Raw genomic sequence first — 19,703 nt, 5'->3', positions numbered from 1 at the left:
AGATAGATGACAGGTGAGGAGGTGAGGCATACTTGATGCAGCTAACGGTCTGGTCACAAGGAATTCTCACTCATCTGTGAGTCCTCAAAACTGTGACAGTGTCTGGTTCTCAGAAGACCTTCATTAAATGTTCTGTTCCTTCTCTCCCTCCTTCAAAACAATCTCTTCCCTCATAATGTCTTTCCTTTCATCAAATCCATTTCGTACTCTCTCCCCTTCAGTTTCTTTTCTCCACCTTCAATTTCTTTAATGAAAAACATAGTTTTTCACTCTCCGGTTATTTTTAGGGCTTAAAATAATTTTGGAAGAGGTAATGCTTAAGCCTAAATTTACATTAATAAATTAAATATCGATAAGATACATTTCCAAAAACTCACTTTTACATAAAAGATCACTGAGAAAAAAAGGTGGGGAGGGGCTTTCAAGAGAGAATGTGATATAAGAGACCTATCCTATTGGAAAGCTCACAATATATTTGACAACAAATTTCCTAACTTTATATCCATCCCAGAGTACGTTTTAAAATTTAACTGGCATGGGACACCTGGTGGGCTCAGTTGGTTAAGCATCCAACTTTTGATTTTGGCTCAGGTCATGATCTCACAGTTCATGGATTGAGCTCTGTGTTGGGGTCCATGCTGTCAGTGTGGAGCCTGCTTGGGATTCTCTCTCTGCCCCTCCCCCTGCTCATGCTCTCTCTCAAAATAAATAAACATTTAAAAATATATATAATAAAATAAATTTCAACTAGCACATTAAAAAATTCTGAGTCAGCAGTTATCAGGGAAATGCAAGTGAAAAACACATGAGCTCTTCTAAAAAAACAAAGCTCCACAATGATATATGTCTCCCCAGCTAGTAGAATGTCTCAAGCTGAGAAGACTGATAAAACCAAGAGTTGGTAGGATGTGGAGCAACTGAACTCTCATACATTGCTAGTGGGAATGCAAAATAGTACAGCCACTTTAGGAAGCAGAATGACAACATCTTGTGAAATTAAACATACACTTTCCATGTAACCCACCAGTCCAACTCTTAGCTTTCTCCCAGGAGAAATGAAATATATCCATGTAAATATTTGAACATGAAGGTTCATATCAGCATTATTCAAAACCAAGACAGGTAAAAACTATAACCAAAAACAAAGATGTCTGCTTTCACCACTTCCACTCAACATAGTATTAGAAGTTCTAGCCAGAGAAATTAGGCAAGTAAAAGAAATAAAAGACATTCAAATTGTAAAAGAAGAAGTAAATTTATCTCTGGTCATAGATGATATGGTATGTAGAAAAACCCAAAGATTACACACAAACCTATAGAGCTAATAAATGAATTCAGTAAAGTTTCAGGATACAAAATTAACAGACAATAATCAGTTGCATCTCTATACACTGACAATGAACAACCCAAAAAGAAATTAAGAATACAGTCTCACAATAGTATCTAAAAGAGTAAAATTAGAATAAATATAATCAAAGAAGCAGAAGACTTGTATACCAAAAACTACAAAGCATTGCTGAAAGACATTAAAATACACATAAATAAATAGAAAAACATCCCATGTTCATAAACTGGAAGACTGAATATTTTTAAGGCCACAATGCTACCCAAAATGATCTACATAGTTTTCATAGGATTCAATGCAACCTATCAAAATCTCAATATTGTTTTGTTTTTCAGAAACATTAAAGGCTGTCCGAACGTTCATATGGAATTTCAAGTGTGCTTGCTTCAGCAGCACATATACATATGGAATTTCAAGGGATCCTGAAGAGTTAAGATATTCTTAACAAAGAAAAAAGAGGACTCACACTTGCTGATTTCAAAACTCACTCTAAAGCTATAGTAATACAAACAATGTGGCACTTAAATAAGGCTACATATAAACCAATGGAATAGAGTCTAGTAATAAACCCAAATATATGGTCAACTGGTTTTTGACAAAGGTGTGAAGACTATTCAAAGGGGGAAGGGCAGTCTTTTCAACAAATGGTGCTGGGGAAACTGGATATCCACGTGCAGAAGAATGAAGTTGGACTTTTTTTTTTTTTGCAAACCTTCTTTATATCACATAAAAAAAAAATTAACCCAGAATGGATTAAAGACTTAAACATAAGACCTGAAACTGTAAAACTCCTAGAAGAAAACAGGAGAAAATCTTCATGACATTAGATTTGTCATGATTCTTGGATGTGACACCTAAGCACAGGCAACCAAAGAAAAATGGATAAATTGGACTTTGTCAAAATTAGAAACTTTTGTGCATCAAAGAACACCATCAAGGGAGTAGAAAGACACCCCAAAGAATGGGAAAAAATATTTGCAAATCATATATATTAAGGGTTTAATATTCAGAAAGAATTCTTACAAAAAGATAAACTGCCTACTTAAAAAATGGGCAAAAGACTTGAACAGACATTTGTCCAAAGAAGACATGCAAATGGCCAATAAGCACATGAAAAGATGCTCAACATCACTGGCTTTTAGGGAAATGCAAATCAAATCACAACCACAAACTTCACACCCATTATAATGCTATTATAAAAAAAAAAGTTAAAAAGTTAAAAAAAACCCAAAACAGAAAATAAAAATTGTTGGTGAAGCTGTAGAGGAAGTAGAGTCCCTAAGAGTGTTGGTGGGAATGTAAAATAGTGCATCCCCTGTGGAAACCAGTTTGGCAGTTCCTCAGAAAGTTAAACATAGAATTATCATATGATCTGGCAACTCCATTTCAACTTCCATAGAATTGAAAGCAGGGGCTTGAACAGATCCTTGTACACCAAGGTTCACAGCAGCATTATTCATAATAGTCAAGGAGTGCAGATAATCCAAATGTCAATGAACAGATGAACAGGTTAATAAAATGTGATGGATACAAGCAATGGAATAGTATTCGGCCTTTAAAGAATGAGAATCTGAGACATGATACCACATGGGTGAACACAAAGCACATTATGCTACATGAAATAAATCAGTCACAAAAGGTCAAATATTGTGTAATTCTATTTATTTGTGATACCTAGACTAGTTACATTCATAGAGACAGGCTCAGGGGAAGAGAGAATGGAGAATTAGCATCTTATGGGTAAAGAGTTTCTTTTGGGGGATGATGAAAAAGTTCTGTAGATGGACAGTGGTGGTGGTTGCTCAACATTGTGAGTGTACTTAATGTCACTGAATTGTAGATTTTAAAATAGTTAAAATGGTAAATTTTATGTTATGCATATAGACAATTAAGCAAAAACTACCTACAACCCAAATGTTTATCAGCTTGTGAATGGATAAACAAATTGTGCCTATCCATTCTTTGGAATACTATTCAGCAATGAAAGTAGAAGATACTACTTACTCAGACACTAGCTCAAAAACATTCTGACTAAATGAAAAAGGCAACACACAAAAGACTCAAGCAGTGAGATTCCATTCATGTGAACCTCTAGAAAAGGCAAAGGTAAAGAGACAGAAGGAAGGTCAGTGGTAACCCTTGGCAGGGGGCTGGAAAAGAGAATTAATGGTGGAGTCATGGTGAAACTTGATAGAGGGATGAAACTCATCTATATCTTAACTGCCATAGAGGTCTGTCTCTGCATACACATACCAAACATCATCAAACACTTAAAATTAGTGGATTTTTCAATGCAAACATACCTCAGTAAAGCTATTTTTTTTTTCAGCGTTTATTTATTTTTGGGACAGAGAGAGACAGAGCATGAATGGGGGAGGGGCAGAGAGAGAGGGAGACACAGAATCGGAAACAGGCTCCAGGCTCCGAGCCATCAGCCCAGAGCCCGACGCGGGGCTCGAACTCACCGACCGCGAGATCGTGACCTGGATGAAGTCGGATGCTTTACGAACTGCGCCACCCAGGCGCCCCAGTAAAACTATTTTAAAGGTATAATCCTTAAATTGTGCTAGCAATGGCAGAAGTTTAATGGTCAGGGAGATCACTTGTGTCATAATGACTTTAGAAACGTATATCCAATTCTTCCATGGTGCATCTTCTAGAACAAGGGTTATTCAATAACATGGGTTACTCAGCAATGGTTGGCTGACTCTTTAGCCCTTTTCCCAATTATTCTAGATACTTGTGATACACTAATGAACAAAAGAGTATATGTATCAGTTAGGATAGATAAACTATTCCAAAAATCTCAGTAGCTTCCACCACAAAGGTTCATTGATGACTCATGCCACCTGGCCATTGCCAGTTAGCTGTTCTGCCACTTACTGCCTTCCCTCTGGGACCCAGACTATGGGAACAGCCATTATCTGCAACACTGGAAAAACAACTGTCGTATTGTTTTTTGGATGTTATCCAGCAATGAAAAAGCACAACATGTTATAAATTCAGAAAAGTAAAAAGGATGAACTCAAAAGTATTATTACTAAGTGAAAAGTCAAATTCAAAAGACATCATGGAAGAATAACAAACACCATAGACCACATGCTGGCTCTAAAACTTCTGCAAAGAAGTGGCAATATCTCTGTTCACATGTCATCAATCAGAGCAAGTCATATAGCAATGTTGGATGTCAATGGAGTGGTATAATCCTCTCCCAGGGGGGTATCAGAGAATATATTTGAATAATAATGCAATTTATGTTATCTACTATAATATTATATAATAATAGTAAAACAGAAGGAAGTAGGGTTATAGAGAAAAAATAGAACAGAGTAAGGGGGTCAGACGCAATGGTATGGAGCAGAAGATAGGATTGAAGAGCTCCCAGGGCAGCCCTTGGTAGGAAGCAAAGAGGTGGTAGAGGGGACGGAGTTGGCCAAACAGAATCTGGGAAAGAGCACTCCCAGCAGAGTCAGCATCCAGAGTAAATGTCCTGTATTCGGAATGTGCCTGGAAGTCTGGAGGTATAGTAAGGAAGCCAGTGTGACTAGAGTAGAACAGGAGAGCACAATCAGAGAGCAGGTGACCAAGACAATGGGGTGGGAGCAAACAGGACTTTGTAGTCTCTGCAAGGACTTTAGATTTTATTCTGGTGAAACAAGGAGCCAATGCAGGTTTTCAAGGAGAGAAATAGTTGATCTGACTTACGACCTATGTCCTATCTTAAAAAGATCACTGTGGCTGTTATCCTGGGAACAAAGGCAGGAAGCAGGGAGACCCATAAGGGGGTCACTGCAAGAATCCATGCAGGTGATGATGGTGACTCAGGCCAGCAGGACAGCTGTGGAGGGGGTGAGACGTGGTCAGATTTTGGATATTTTTCAAGTCAGGTCAGGAGGATTTTGTGGGTGTGAGAGAAAGAGGAGGGCAAGGATGCCTCCAAGGATTTTGCTTGTTTGTTTGCCTGGGCAACTGGAAGAATGGAGTCACTGTGATTGAGATGAGAAAGGTTCTAGGTTTAGCAGGTCCCGTCTAAAATGAGAGATCAGGTGTTTAATGTAAAACATGTTAAATCTGAAAAGTCTGCGGGCATATAGGCAGATTTCCACACTACTCTGGGTGAAACAGGTCTCACTTTTCCATTGTCTGGTGTCTTGGAAAACCCACTGGAGCCAGAGCCAACAAAAACAGATGGAGATGCTGGCCTTACCACCTGGAAGCTCTTTGACCTTGGGAAGGTCACTAGTACGCTCATCCCTCCTAATCTATGCACGGAACAATAAACCATGCTCATGGGGATATTATGAGCCTTCAGTGACATGTGTTTATGGCTGGGCTCCATAGACTCAAAGATGGGATAGAAAATGGCCTCACTGTTGCAGCTGCGATTCACTGTGGTGGTCTCATCAAAGGGTCCAGTTGGCTGCTTTGGGATTAGACACAGCATATACATTATACCACAGTCTCAAGATCCCAGGTGTCTAAAACCAAAATTTGGAAACACTAAAGCTACTGAATGTTTTTCTTCCTTTGATATGCTGATTTTTTATTCTAACCTAGTCCATTCTGGGATCCATCCCTGTAGATTCCTTCAGCAATGTAAGATCTTTTGGTGACTCTTAAAATCAGAAGTTACATAAAGCCCCATGACCATGCCTGCAAGCTTATCCCACATCAGCTGGCTTCTGGGGCGGGGTCCCAGACCCTCAGGACCAGGCAACACCGAGACTCTGCTTCTGCTGAGCTCCCTGCTCTGTGCCCTGGAGAGCAGCAGAGCACAGATGGGGGCCAGCCCTAGTGTGGCCTGGAGGAGGAAGACACTTTGAGACAGGCTTGGAAGTGAGGAACAACATTCTACGTCACCATGCGGCCTGGGCCAGCTGCTCATCTTCATGAGGGTGAGGTTGAGGAAGATGACATGAAACATGGTGTGCATTCGTGTCTGCCACATGGTGGGTATCCAACAAAGTAGAGTTTCCCTTCTCCCTGGTGCTGCCTCCCCCTTTAGTTCAGGCACATGGCCTACCAGGTGCTGTCTCTGTCTTTGAGGTGACAGGAGTACACTGTGGGAACAGCATCCCATCCCCTTCCAGGTGTCAACCTAACATGCCCCACAGCATTTTATTTCTCTCAAAAAAAATTATGATTTGGTCATCCATGGATAATTTGGATTCTTTGTTTTAACTATTACACAGGTTATATCTCCATTCCATATATCCCCTTAGTGAAACGAGGCCCCTCAATTTCCTTTTTAAGCATAAAATACTTCCTCCAATTATTTTGTTTGAGAACTGTCTCACTCAAGCCTCCGAGGGGTTCTCTTCGTCCAGCTAATCTGGGGTTTGGTGGCCTTGCTCAGGCTCCGTGTACTTTGGAAGATGTGCCTTGGAAAGTGTTCTTCCTTGGTCTTTCTGAGGAGCCAACAGTTGTGACAAGTAGACACGTGCACACATATCCAGGGTGCTGACATTTCTGGTAGGATGTCTTAGCTACTTGTAAGATAGTCTTAATTATAAATTCTTCATTAGGATCTTGGAGTCTAGGAGAACAAAATATTTTCAGGTATTTTGTTTTTTTCTCCAAAGCCAACGAGGGTGAATCTTCACTACTCAGAGAATCTAAAGTTGAATACTGAGGTAAATAATGCAATTTAAGCAATACATTGCCCTATGGAAGTCATGTCATTATTATCCATGTAACACTCTTATAAAATATGAAGGAGAAAAATGTTTTCCTATTTGCTTATTACTTTAAGACTGAAATAATCCTAGTGGCCTCTGGCAAACAGCATCTTCTCCAAATGACTAGATCAGCACACTTCTGAGGGATTCTGGAATGGATTTACTGCTTTCTCTGAAAACCAGGGCATGACCTACTTGATACAACATTGTTTTGATTGAAGTGCACAGGAATGAAAAATAAAAAATTTCCAATGCCAGTAACCTTGAGGTACAATTTTGTTCCCGGAGTGTTAGGATGGAAACAACACATGGATTTGTCCGGTATTGTCTCTTGTGTGGTTGAAAAGAGTAGATAAGTGGGTTTTTATTTCTCCCAACCCAGGAGAAATAAACACTGCCATTTTCGCAGCGACCACCTGTTTGGGACAAAACATGTGCCCAGCCTCACATCTAATTTGTCCTTCTCTTACTCCAGCCACTGCTATAGCAACCAGCTTCGAATAGATGTAACCTGGCAACACTTCCTGTCTGCTGGCTCCACCCCATGGAACACCTGCAGGGGCCAGCCCAGTGCTTACACAGGCATCGTCTGAATGTACACAGGACTCAATGTCCCAAGAGGCAACCCTTGAACAATGGGAGGTGGGCACTGGTGAATAAAGACTCCTTGTACCCTTTGAGTGCTTGGTTGCATATATTAAGACACATATATTAAGTAGCCCATCATGGATTATCAAGGTACTCTTGGAGAAGTCCCTGGTGCACTGCCCCCTGGATCTAGCTGGGACCACAGCTAGGTCACTGACCCAAGAACCGTTGTATTAAAAAAACAAAAAGAAAAAAAAAACCTCTCTGAAGAAAGAAATTCTGAAATCTTATTTCACTAGGTATTCAGATCTTTATTGCATATAAATTTTCCCAAGTAGAAGGCAGGACTAAGAGAGGCCTGGGGTTGGATGTAAGCCACTAGGCTACAATTTCATAAGCCAATGAATGAGCTTAGTGGACTTTGCTCTTTTCGGTAATGCTAGCTCAGTTTCTGAAAGGAAGTTTTGTGCCAATTTAGTTCTTTTTATATTTTGTCTCCTTCAAATGTGTGACGAGTAGATCTGACGAATTCTTCTCCTTGTTAGACATACCAGAAATTCAGTATCAATTTTAATCTTTTAATTGATAGACGTTCTGTAAGCACAAGTCAAATAAGAGTGGGAAAGGAAATATATTTCAAAACATTTTTTAACATTTTTTTTTAAACTTGACACAATTCAGGCATATAGAAAAGCATAGGAAATAACAAGTTCTATGGGATACTGTCAAAAATGAGGTAGTTACTAACACTTTATCTTATTTGCTTTAAACCCACCATTGCCGTGAACAAAAAGCTATTTTTTTCAATTTTATCTTTTATTTTTTAAAATTTACATCCAAATTAGTTAGCATATAGTGAAACAATGATTTCAGGAGTAGATTCCTTAATGCCCTTTACCCATTCAGCCCATTCCCCCTCCCACAACCCCTCTAGCAACCCTCATTTTTTTCTCCATATTTATGAGTCTCTTCTGTTTTGTCCCCCTCCTTGTTTTTATATTATTCTTGTTTCCCTTCCCTTACATTCATCTGTTTTGTCTCTTAAAGTTCTCATATGAGTGAAGTCATATGATATTTGTCTTTCTCTAACTAATTTCACTTAGCATAATACCCTCCAGTTCCATCCACGTAGGTGCAAATGGCAAGATTTCATTCATTTTGATTGCCAAGTAATACTCCATTGTATATATATATACCACATCTTCTTTATCCATTCACCCATCAATGGACATTTGGCTATTGTTGATAGTGCTGCTATAAACATGGGGGTGCACGTGTCCCTTCCAAACAGCACACCTGTATCCCGTGGATAAATGCCAAGTAGTGCAACTGCTGGGTCGTAGGGTAGTTCTATTTTTAGTTTTTTGAGGAACCTCCATACTGTTTCCCAGAGTGGCTGCACCAGCTTGCATTGCCACCAACAATGCACAAGAGATCCTCTTTCTCCGTATCCTCGCCAACATCTGTTGTTGCTTGAGTTGTTAATGTTAGCCATTCTAACAGGTGTAATGGGGTATCTCATTTTTAATAATAAAAAAAAAACATCACAGCCTCCCTAAAAACTCACCCACTGTCCACCCCCTTCTTCTCTCCATTCTCAGGGATAACTTGATTCAAATGTTTGTATGTGTCTGGGCGCCTGGGTGGCTCAGTTGGTTAAGCGTCCGACTTTGGCTCAGGTCATGATCTCACGGTCCGTGAGTTCGAGCCCCGCGTCGGGCTCTGTGCTGACAGCTCAGAGCCTGGAGCCTGCTTCAGATTCTGTGTCTCCCTCCGTCTCTGCCCCTCCCCTGCTCATGCTCTGTCTCAAAAATAAATAAAAACACTAAGAAATAATTAAGAAAATTTATATGTGTCATTCCCATATATGCTTTTGTACTTCTGCATGGATATGCACCATGAACAACAAGTAGCCCCCTGCATCCTAGCTCTTGCTGCTGTTGAGAAGTCTAGCTGTAGTTCTTGGTGAAAAATAAGTCTCTTCTCTTTGATTAGTTTCTAAGATTTTGTCTTGGACTTTGGTGTTCCATGGTATAACCAGGTATTTCAGAACAATGTATCAGGGTTGAGACTTATTGTGATTTATAAATCTGAGGATCCGTGTCTAAGCTCATTTCTGGAAAAAGACTGTCTATTCTCTTCTGGAACAATGCCTCTTTGCCATGGCGGGTCTCCCTCTCCTCGATGTGGCTCATGTGCACATTACCACACTGACTGCCAAGCAAGCACACCCTTGAGGCTCATGTCCTTTCTCTGCACCAAGCAAAACCCAAGGCCCTTGGTCACCAAGAACCAGCGACTAGCACAAGACACAGAATCACTTCTGTATTTCGGTTTCCTTTTTAATCCTGGCCCCTGGGAAATTTTGAATTATACTATTAAAATTAATGCTAAAATTATTAAAAATTAAAATGATGCTATTAAAACCATGTTTGTTATATTTTAGCCAGTGTTTTGAGGTGTTAAGAGGGAGAGAGACTTTATGTCTGGTTGATATTGCTGGAATTAACAAGGCCAGGACAACACATCCTAAAATGTATCCTCCTGCAGATTCCTCTCTCTCTTGTGATATATTGATGACTCTACCAGTGTCTTAATAAAACGCAATAGCTTGAAACTCAGAAGTTAAGTTTAGGAGTACCTTGGGACAGTATTTACTGATTTACTGCATATAGCTTGTGAATACAAAATGCTGGCCTTTCAAGTCAAGGCATCTATCACTCACCTCCTGAAGATTTTCAAAAAGGACCTTCCTTGGAGCCTGTAGTAATCTTAAGACGGTGCCTCTAAGTGATAAGGAGGTTTGATCCCAGAAATTGCTAAGTGATTGGTTGGGGCTGGATTGGGAGGAGGAGGGGACAAAAGGGCCTCTGATAGGCGGAAGTTTCTCTCCAGCTCACAACCCCCTGAGCAGCTTTGTGAGTCTGACGGCTTTGTCTCAGGACTGATGCCAGGCTAGGAAACCAACTTCAGTGCGAAGCAGCCCAGAAAGTTCCAGGTGGAGAACTTTTCCAACATCCTGGCTGTACTCCAGTGCTAATCACAGTGCCTAGGATAAGTAGATGTTCAGAAAGTACTTCCTGAATGCATCAGCAATCTAGTACATTTCCAGAGGACTCAAGTGCTCGGACTGGAGAGGCATGGGGAAGGGGAAGACAAGGGCAAGCTCCAGGCAGGTTTACAATTTGCGATTGTTAAAGTTACTATCTCTTCCATCCTGAATATCGCCCTCCCCCCTCCACACTTCCCCGTGTCTGTGGACATCGGAAATGGGAATAGGCGTGGATAAGGGGGATTCGAATTGAGGACAGGGTTTGTTTGGGTTTAGGATGTTACGTGGTTTTTAGTCTCTTCTTAGCATAGTTAAGCGATTTCTACCTGTCCTGGTGTAGGAATGGTCTTCAGAAACCCTCTTACCTGCACTGGTGCCATCTTCACCCACAGGGCACCACACGATGGTGCAGACGCAGTATGAACGTGCTCAACAGCGACCCACACAGGCAACATGTGGGGGTGGAAAGAAACAGGTGGGCCATGTGAGGAGCTGGGCATTGGTGTCTGGAACTTCTTCCCGGCGTCTTGATGTATCATACTATAGGTGGAGGAAGGTCATCACAGGGAATGCATCCCCAAAATGCAGGACAAAAATACGGTAGAGGTTTCTTTTTTGGGGTTTGATGATGCTGTGATACTGTGGAAACTTGCAATTAGCTGTCATTTCTTGTCTCGCTCTAAATAAATCTTCACTTCAGTGCCAAATGTACTTACAATTTTCTATTCCTCAGTAGTACAGGCTGAAGAAATGGCTTCCTCAGTAGCACAGGCTCGGGGCACACAGCATGGCTTGGCTGCAGGACTGCCCCTCCCTACATGTGCAGGCTAGAGGCTGGAGGCAGGAGGGCTGGGGGACAGGATGCAGGGAGGCTGGAGGAAGGGAGGTGGGAGGCAGGGAGGCTGGAGGAACAGAGGCAGGGAGAGGGGGGCAGAGAGGCGGGGAGGCAGCAGGCCAAGCCCCCACGCTGCGCAGGCCTGCCTCCTTCCTGTCACCTGCACATGGGCTTCCTGTGAGGCTATGCTAGTAGGCAACAGCACTGTGGGTGTCAGCCCGTGTGAACACACAACTTGGTATCTGAACAGAGACACCCTGGGGCATGGAAGGGGGTGCTGTTAGCAACTTGCCAGGTCTGTCCCAGGCAAAGTGACCTGGACGCAAACCCCCCCGTGCTCCTACTAGCTGCATATTTTGAAAATAAGGTATGTCCACTGTGTTTTTAGACATAATGCTAATGCACACCGAACAGACTACAGCATAGCGTAAATCTTTTCTATGCCCTGGGAAACCTAGCACTTCATTTGACTTGCTTTATGGTGATACTCACTTTATTGCAGTAGTCTGGAACCCAACCTGCACTATCTCCAAGGTATGCCTGGATACACATCAATACGATATACCTATGAAGAGAGCAAGAGTGAGAGCGAGCGAGCGTGCTGTATGGACAGATCTGTATCTCTATATACCTACGCAGAGGGGGATATATAGAGATAGATTTATGTGGAGATCGGTCCACAATCCACACACTTAGATGTGTAAAAATATGCTTTCTATAAACCAGCGAAGTTTTTGTTTCAAGTACCCCATCACTGCAGCTAGGAGGTTTGGGAGACATCCCTCTGCCCCCAGGATAGGACAGTGTACCGAGCTGTCCGCAGAGGTCACCTCTGAGAGGCCTACTGTCCTGGAAGCCTGAGGCTTCGGTGCCAAGGTACTCCTGCTTTCTGGTGGTTAAGTCAAGGGGAGCTCCCACGCTGCCCCCAGTCTGCTCACCACACTACACTGGTTTTTCCTGGGGGTATTGCTGTCTCCCTGGGCGGTGCTGCTGTGAAGCTATAGCAACCACTCCCCGCCCCCTCCGCCCCAGGACCTGGAGTCCCATCTTCTGCTGTGCAAGGAATCCTCTCTTTCAATTCCAGCTAAGAGACTGCATCAAATCCAGAATGTCTGCTTTCATTTCTCTGAAAGTCTTATAAATTCCCCGAAGGGCTTTGGTCTTAACACTCTCAAAAACAGACAGAATTAATTACAGGTGAGATTTGCTTCCCATCTTGCCACATTCCTCCTCAGAGTCTATGTATGAGCGATTGGTTTGGTTTGGCCAAAGGGAGAAAGATGAGGGCAAATTCTCAAAATACAGCCCCGGGTAAGTAGTGCCTGCCACAGAGAAGGGGTTCAGTAAGTGCTAGGCCTTTTTTCCTGGAAATGGTGTCATCGTCACTAGGATGTCCTTGTTCAGCCCAAAGCACGGGCACTCTGTCTGTGGGCAAAAGTGAAATGAGCCAACAGTTGTGGTGAAGTCACAGAACTGGAGGATTTCTGGGAGAAGCAGTAAGAATAACATAGAATGAAAGAGCCAGTGTCTGGCCAATCATTTGCTAAAGGGGACGGGAAGAGAGGCAGAATTACTGTAAAGATAGCGAAGTATGTTTCAGCCACAAATCTGGGGAAGAGAGCAAAGAGTATAATACCTGAAGGTCAGAGAATAAAAACTAATACAGCAGGAAGATAGCTCAGAGACCGGCTGGCTAGCCGACCACCGCCCCCCTCCCCCTCTCTTCACAGATAACGAAACAGACTGGAGTTGAAATCGCTTGCCGTAAGCCAAAACTACAGTAAGTTTAGTTGCAGGATTTCTAACACCACGGAGACTCTACTCTCTTGTGTCTTCATGACAGAGAACAAAGAGGGCCGGAGCAGTCAGTCAGACCCAGGGTCACATCTTAACTCCCACACTTACTTTCTTGCAGCACGGCCAGCACCTGGTGTCCTGCAGGGATGTTGTTCCTCCTTCGGATGAGAGACAGTCCTAGCAGACCACTTACTTCCTAAAGGGTGAGGGGTTCTGCAGCAAATGTGTATTTCTAGAGAGGAGCCTATAGAAAACACCTTTTAGGAGACAGGCATGTAAACAATTCACTGGGAGGAAGACGCAGGATGTAATCTTTCCATCTGACATGATCAATGTACTTAATTTTTAGTTTCTATTTTCTGTCACCCTATTCTAGAACAGAAGGCCTGTGAGGGTATATTTAAGGTAAGTGTTAGGCACTCAGTACCTATTTGTTGAACAGATCTGTGATTTGGGCTCTAGCAGAGAAGAAGAGGTTATGACAACATGGTGAAAGGAAGGTTTTCTAGAACAAGGAATCTGAGAAGGCGTTCTGGAGGAAAAGAGGAAGGGGAACCATTTCACAGTCACAGACCACGTGGACTGGCAGGGACGTGGAGAATGACCATGATGCTCTCGTTCTGCAGATCAAAAGCAGAGAAACACATTTTAGCTAATGAGGGATGGGTCTGGACCCCATGCTTCTAAGTCTAGTTTCCTTTCAAAAGTTAGGGTCTGGTCAGGCAGAGATATGGCAAGCAAACTCAAGGACAGATGAAGGAGGCAAATGGCACAGATACTTGAATGTACAGGGTCTATTCAGGAAGTAAAGATTAGTTTGGTGATTTGGAAGGAAGAAACACGCATATACAGTGGGGGAAGGGAAGAGAAAAATGCAAGTATGTGGCACAGGTCTGTACTGTGGCCCAGTCAAGTCAGGGAAGCTTCATGAAGAAGAAGACAGAGGATATGGGGCAGCAGGAAGGAAGAAGAAAGGGAAGCTACATGCACAGAGCAGTGAAGGAGCTTGACTGTCAGGAGCTAGTGGGAGAGTCTGTATCAGGTGCACACAGACACGAAAGAAAAGGACCAGATCGTGCAAAGCCTCCAAAGGTCAAGCTGAGAAACAATGCTGAACGGTAAGAGGGGGACAGTTAAGATTCTTGGGTGTGGACGGTACGAGGAAAGAAAATGAATCCAAATGGATAGTTCTCAAATTTAGGATGTCCAAGATATCTGAAATTTCTCCTTTGTTCCCCAAATAGATCACTGTCATAGAACCTTCTGATGACTGATTCTAGGCCAGTTAAAAATAAAGGCCTTGTGTGTGCACATTACATTAGGAGTATTAAGCTAAGAGAATCAGATTTACAGAGATCAGCCAAGAAAAATTTTTCTTCCTTAGTCAAAATACTATGAAGCCTCACAATTATCACATGTTAACTAGAACTGAAGGATTTTTTGTTTTGCTAAGCCTTGGAAAATAGTTACTTGATAAACTGATGAAGTATTAGCAATTCAGATGGTAGAATAAAATGTACAATCATTGTGTAAAGTTCCAGAAACACTTTATTTAAAAATGGAGTTGTAAATGCATAACAAAATAACATAAGTAATAAATGTAACAAAAATAAATAAGGAGGATAATGTATTCATACAAAATAAAAATAACATAGTAAAAGGCCAAATGTTTATAAGTGAACAAAACCGTGTAAACACTTAAAAGGATAACTAAGTAGAGTAGATGCTAATATTTTCCTTGACAACTCCTTACCTTCCACTTCCACGGGGGTATAATCAGTACCCAAACATTAAATAAAAGAGGGAACAATGGTGTGATTATTGTGTTCGACTTTTTCTTCAAATGGATATTGACCCTGTTTTAATGTTTCACTTATTCCTTCAAAGCATTTGTATCATTCCATTCATGTTCTTTAAAACCTTCTCTTCAGTCTTCCTTTATCAGACAGAATGGAGAAGTTAGCTTTACAAGGAGAATAGTTCATTTACCGTGTTTTTTAATTTAAAGAAAAATATGAGATTCATTATACAACAGACTTCTGTTTTTACATCTCTACAAAAGGCTTTTTTTTTTTCTTTTTTTTGCATCTTTATTAACTGGCCTAACAGTACAGGAGTTTTTAAATCTTGTAAGGTTTTTGAAGTGCATGGACTTAGTTTGTTTCTTGAAACAAATGTAGTACAGGATTATTGCTAAATATTAAAGACCATTTCGTACAAGGTGCAAAAGTTGCAGTTTTAACCTTTATAGACTGATGGGGTCAAGGGGAAAATCCAAGTCTGCTAGTAATATTTAAATGAATTCATAAGATTCACCCAAATTATAGTGTTCTGGAAACACAAAGGTAATTACTTTCTTTTAAAACTTAACCAAATGTAAACTTACTGGAAAGAGAAAAGACAAGTTTACAGAAGGTATCTGTCACAGGCTTCCTGTTCAGTAGCACAGGCCCGAGCCTTCATCGTTGCTGTCCTGCAGGGTCCTTACAAATGTATAAGACGGACAGGATTTACTACTGGGTCCTACAGGGAAACACACAGAAGCAATTCATTGCTTGGGAGTGAAACTATCAGCTAATCTTATGACTACTGGCTCTCCAAGTCTCCTAATGAAGAAAATTTTAACTTCATGATCATTTCAAGGGAATTTTTTTTCGACTGTCACATATAAACTTGGTAACACAGGACCAATATACGTGTTGTCAGATTAAAAAATATACTCCACCTAAGCAGTCCAGTTTAATCTTTCTAGTTATCATTTGCCCTAAAATGAGACAAAATCTTACTTCCGTTAAAAAAAAAATGAAAAAAAAGTGCCAGATTAAGCTTTTTGAAAGTGGAGTAAAACACTGAGGGGTTAAAACAAATACAGTATTATCAATCTCCTATGTACAAAAAAGACAGTTAGTCCTTATTGATATATAGCTATGTCCACCTAGCACTCCCGGCAAATCTTAGTGCAAACATAACAGTTCATCTCCGTAAACCCCAAGACAATTTACGTAGCAACAAGGTTATATAAATCACATAGATGCTGGAAAATTTCAGAACACAAGAAGGACTATTTTGAAAGGTCAGTTTGACTGTGGAGAGTAACAGGTCATTGTATCCAATGGTAATGAATACTAATATAAATCCTATTATTAAGAAGCAAATATAAGTGTTTAACAAATCTGTACAGATGAAGAAGAAGTCCATTTCAGGGAGCAGCTTGGCACAGAAGACATGGGGGTCAGAAATGTTGGGTATTTAATTTGCTTGTAGGTCACAGCATGGCTTAAAGAAAAAAAACAAAGATCTATGAAGGGAAAGGATGCAATTACAGAATTCAATTTGAAAATCATAAAACCACAAAAGGCAACACTGCCACAATCTGCTTTTGCCTACGTGTGCATCAAGTGGTTCGCTAATGGTCTGCAAGGATTAATAGGATGCCACGTCACAGGTAAAAAATAAATAAATAAAATTAAGAAGACAGAGATAACAAGATTGTAGCTGACCAAGCTGTCTTGTTTTGTGTAAGTCAACACTACGCTGCTGCCAATATTCCTAGTCAATCCACAGGTAATTATTTTTAACAACCGAGAGAAAGTCATTCATGTACTGTAACGTCTTCCTCTTCCCCATCAGGGTTGAACCTATTGAAATGTATACTGAAATCAGCCTCAGACTCAGCATTCTCAAATTCGGCCGACACAGGGATAGCGGCAGGGTGGAGTACCCTAGCTTCTGGTTGGCAAAGTGTCGGTGTCTGACCCGGGCTGCCGTGGTCATTCACAGGACTTGACTTCTGCTTTGGTGGAGACGGCAAGATAGCACTGGGGAATCCCATGTTGTTCAAAGCCTCCAGAGTTCCATCTGGGTCAATCATAGCATTGATTGCTGAAGGGGAAAAAAAAAAAAAGGAACACAGGGAAAAAAAGAGAATTGCAGATGCAGTTAAATTTGGACGTGAACACTGCTCATGACTCGGATAATACTTCAACTACTGATGGTTGTATGATCTTAAAATTTGCTTAATCCTCTTGACACTGTATTTTAAACCCATTTGTGATAATTCTGGGGCTGATCTACATTGGAGATTATACCGACCTGATTGCTTTCTCTGGTGCCCTGAACAGGCTCACACATGGGCCTTCTGGAGTCTGTTGGAAGACTGAGATTTGAAGATGTGGAATTTAAGAAAGATCTTTTTGAAATTTGCTCATCATTGCAAGAGGATAGGGATAATACTGGTTGTGGTTTTAATAAGCACTCCTAGATGTATTACTACGTGGATAACTGGGGATTCACTGCTAAGATGGGGTTCAGAGTAACTGGAAGGTTGGGGAGGCCCGAGAGAACATCCTCACACTTTGAATGCTACCACAAGCATGTTGTCCCTTTTCTTGGGTAAGGATGTGGGGCCATCAGCCGTGTGCATGTGTGTATGTGCCACTGGGCCTCAGGGACACCCTCAGAAGAATCTCTCTACTAATATCCCATGGCGGCACCTGCGAGCCGCACAGACCTGGCTACTGCATGGGAGGGGCTTTCATTCCAAAAGATCCTTGAGTGGATGAGGAAAACTCTTAGGGAGTGATTTCCAACTTGGCGTTGGGCGGAGGGGGGAGTTGGCAGAAGGAAGTACCTCTGATGTAAGAATCACTCAGAGGTCCTTTTCAAAGTATACTTCCATTCTACCAGCTAACAGTCGCTGTGTTATTAGCAAGACACTTTTCCCCATGGGAGCAGAACACATAACCCTTCGGGGTGTGGAAGCTGACTGGATGTTAACAATCACTGAGCTACGGCCAACAAATAATGCCTATGGTAATTCAAGCACGAAAGACTGAGTAGAATTAGCAGTTAACTCTGGAAGCTATTTGTTCTATCGCTGCAGATTCTAGCTCAAGACACACACAGGCATTAGTGCCTGAGTAAGATGTGCCACATACCCAAACAATGGCCCTGTCAACGTTCAGGAGGCAAACAGAGTCCCTTTCTCTTTCTTCTCTCTCTCCTTTTCCAGCCCCTTTGGCAAGATGCACTCTCTTCTTGTGGTTCATCCAAACAACTATCACTCATTTTAGAATACAAACTCATTTGGGGTGACATCATAAATATAACTTAAGAAATGTCAAATCAAATAAATAAGATCAACTGTCAATAAGGATTCTGAGTTGCTCACACACATTTTAATACACTATTTTACATATTTTTTATGTATTAGTATTTATATACAAGTAAAATAGATAATATATAGAATACTATGACTTCATCTACAACAACTAGCCCACATACCCAAGATTTAACTTTACCTTTTTATTTATACTGGATTTTAAAACTTCCTTTTTATGAGTAATTTGGATACGTAGAACTATATATCCATTTAACCAAATCACATTATAATATAGTAAGAATATTTTAAGAGATACCACATTCTAAAGTGGCATCTTAGAATGTACTTGTTTGAAATCATTAGCTCTTCCTACTTAATTCAGTAGTAAATGTACCTTGTAGCTGCTTTTCAACTCTTTTCAGCTCTTGTAAGATAGAAGAAATCTCCTGTAGGGAGAGCAATGACAAAAAATAGCTTACTGTAAGGAAAGCATTTTTATTTGAATAGCAACAAATCTCACACTCCTCTTATTTGGAATATTTAACATCTACATGGCACGACATCTGCAGCAAGACAGGAAATGATTATGATATCCCATAAACAAGATGCAAATTTTATAATCTTTAATGTTTAACTAGAATTATTTTTTGAATGAGATAATGGTAAAAGATGAAAAGTTCAAGATAATACTACTGTAATAAGCAAAGACTTTGAAAAACTTGCATTGATCAACCTCACAACAACTTTGTAAAACTGCGTTAAGGATTTTCTTTGAAAAATGCATGAACTGCAACCTTAGTTTTAGTAAGACTCTCTGACAATGAAAATCTGTACAAATTCTTAAGGAGGAGATAAGCAATCTACTGAGTAAGAGGAAATGATTCATGTCAACTTCTATTTAAGTTTGGCCCCTATTTCAAATCGCCTATTTATAATATATAATTGTTACAACAAAAAGAATGGATTAGCAAGAAACACAAAGTTCCTCCTTCATACTGTCTGCAGCTTTGAAGCAATCAACATTTTAAGCCCCTATGACAGACAGCTGAAGGTGTAAACCTTCCCAAATCTGGGTATTTGTATCTCTTTAAAACCGTAAATCCACAAGCACTGCAAAAGTAAGCATATCATTCCCTTAAACCCATTAAAATGTTTTAATATTCAAGCAGAATTCCCATACCATGCTTGAGGTTTTCACAATCGGGACTTCACTCTCAGCTCTTAACTTGCTTTCTATTTCATCCCAATTCCGATCCTTATCTTTAAATAATATTCTAGAAATCAAAAAAACATAAACATTTTACTTT

The 19,703-nt window shown here is 40.8% G+C and overlaps 1 protein-coding gene and 1 long non-coding RNA gene across 16 annotated transcripts in view; both read right to left on the bottom strand.

Moving 5' to 3' along the window:
* Positions 1–7,901: 7,901 nt before the first annotated feature.
* On the bottom strand, positions 7,902–11,984 carry LOC109495533. Its single transcript, XR_006592070.1, has 2 exons — positions 10,337–11,984; positions 7,902–8,205 (listed from the first exon to the last, which is right to left on the bottom strand). It is a non-coding gene; the product is annotated as an uncharacterized LOC109495533 (long non-coding RNA).
* Positions 11,985–15,381: 3,397 nt separating this feature from the next.
* CEP170 (centrosomal protein 170) overlaps positions 15,382–19,703 on the bottom strand; it is a 125,288-nt gene continuing 120,966 nt past the window's right edge. For 10 of the 15 annotated variants that reach the window (XM_045049305.1, XM_023247413.2, XM_023247416.2 and 7 more), the window contains 3 exons: positions 19,577–19,670; positions 18,791–18,842; positions 15,382–17,177 (listed from right to left, as the gene is read on the bottom strand). In XM_045049305.1, coding sequence (XP_044905240.1) covers positions 16,888–17,177; positions 18,791–18,842; positions 19,577–19,670 — 436 coding nt within the window. In that variant the 3' untranslated portion in view covers positions 15,382–16,887. Of the gene's footprint in view, positions 17,178–17,217; positions 17,452–18,790; positions 18,843–19,576; positions 19,671–19,703 lie in introns of those variants that run through there. The other 5 variants (XM_045049302.1, XM_006942628.5, XM_045049304.1 and 2 more) reach the window with 5 other exon arrangements.

This window comes from Felis catus, chromosome F1 (genome assembly GCF_018350175.1).
Source record: "Felis catus isolate Fca126 chromosome F1, F.catus_Fca126_mat1.0, whole genome shotgun sequence".
In the NCBI taxonomy this organism is placed as follows: Eukaryota; Metazoa; Chordata; class Mammalia; order Carnivora; family Felidae; genus Felis; species Felis catus.
Note: the sequence above shows the minus strand (reverse complement) of the source record. Positions and strands in the feature narration are given on the sequence as shown.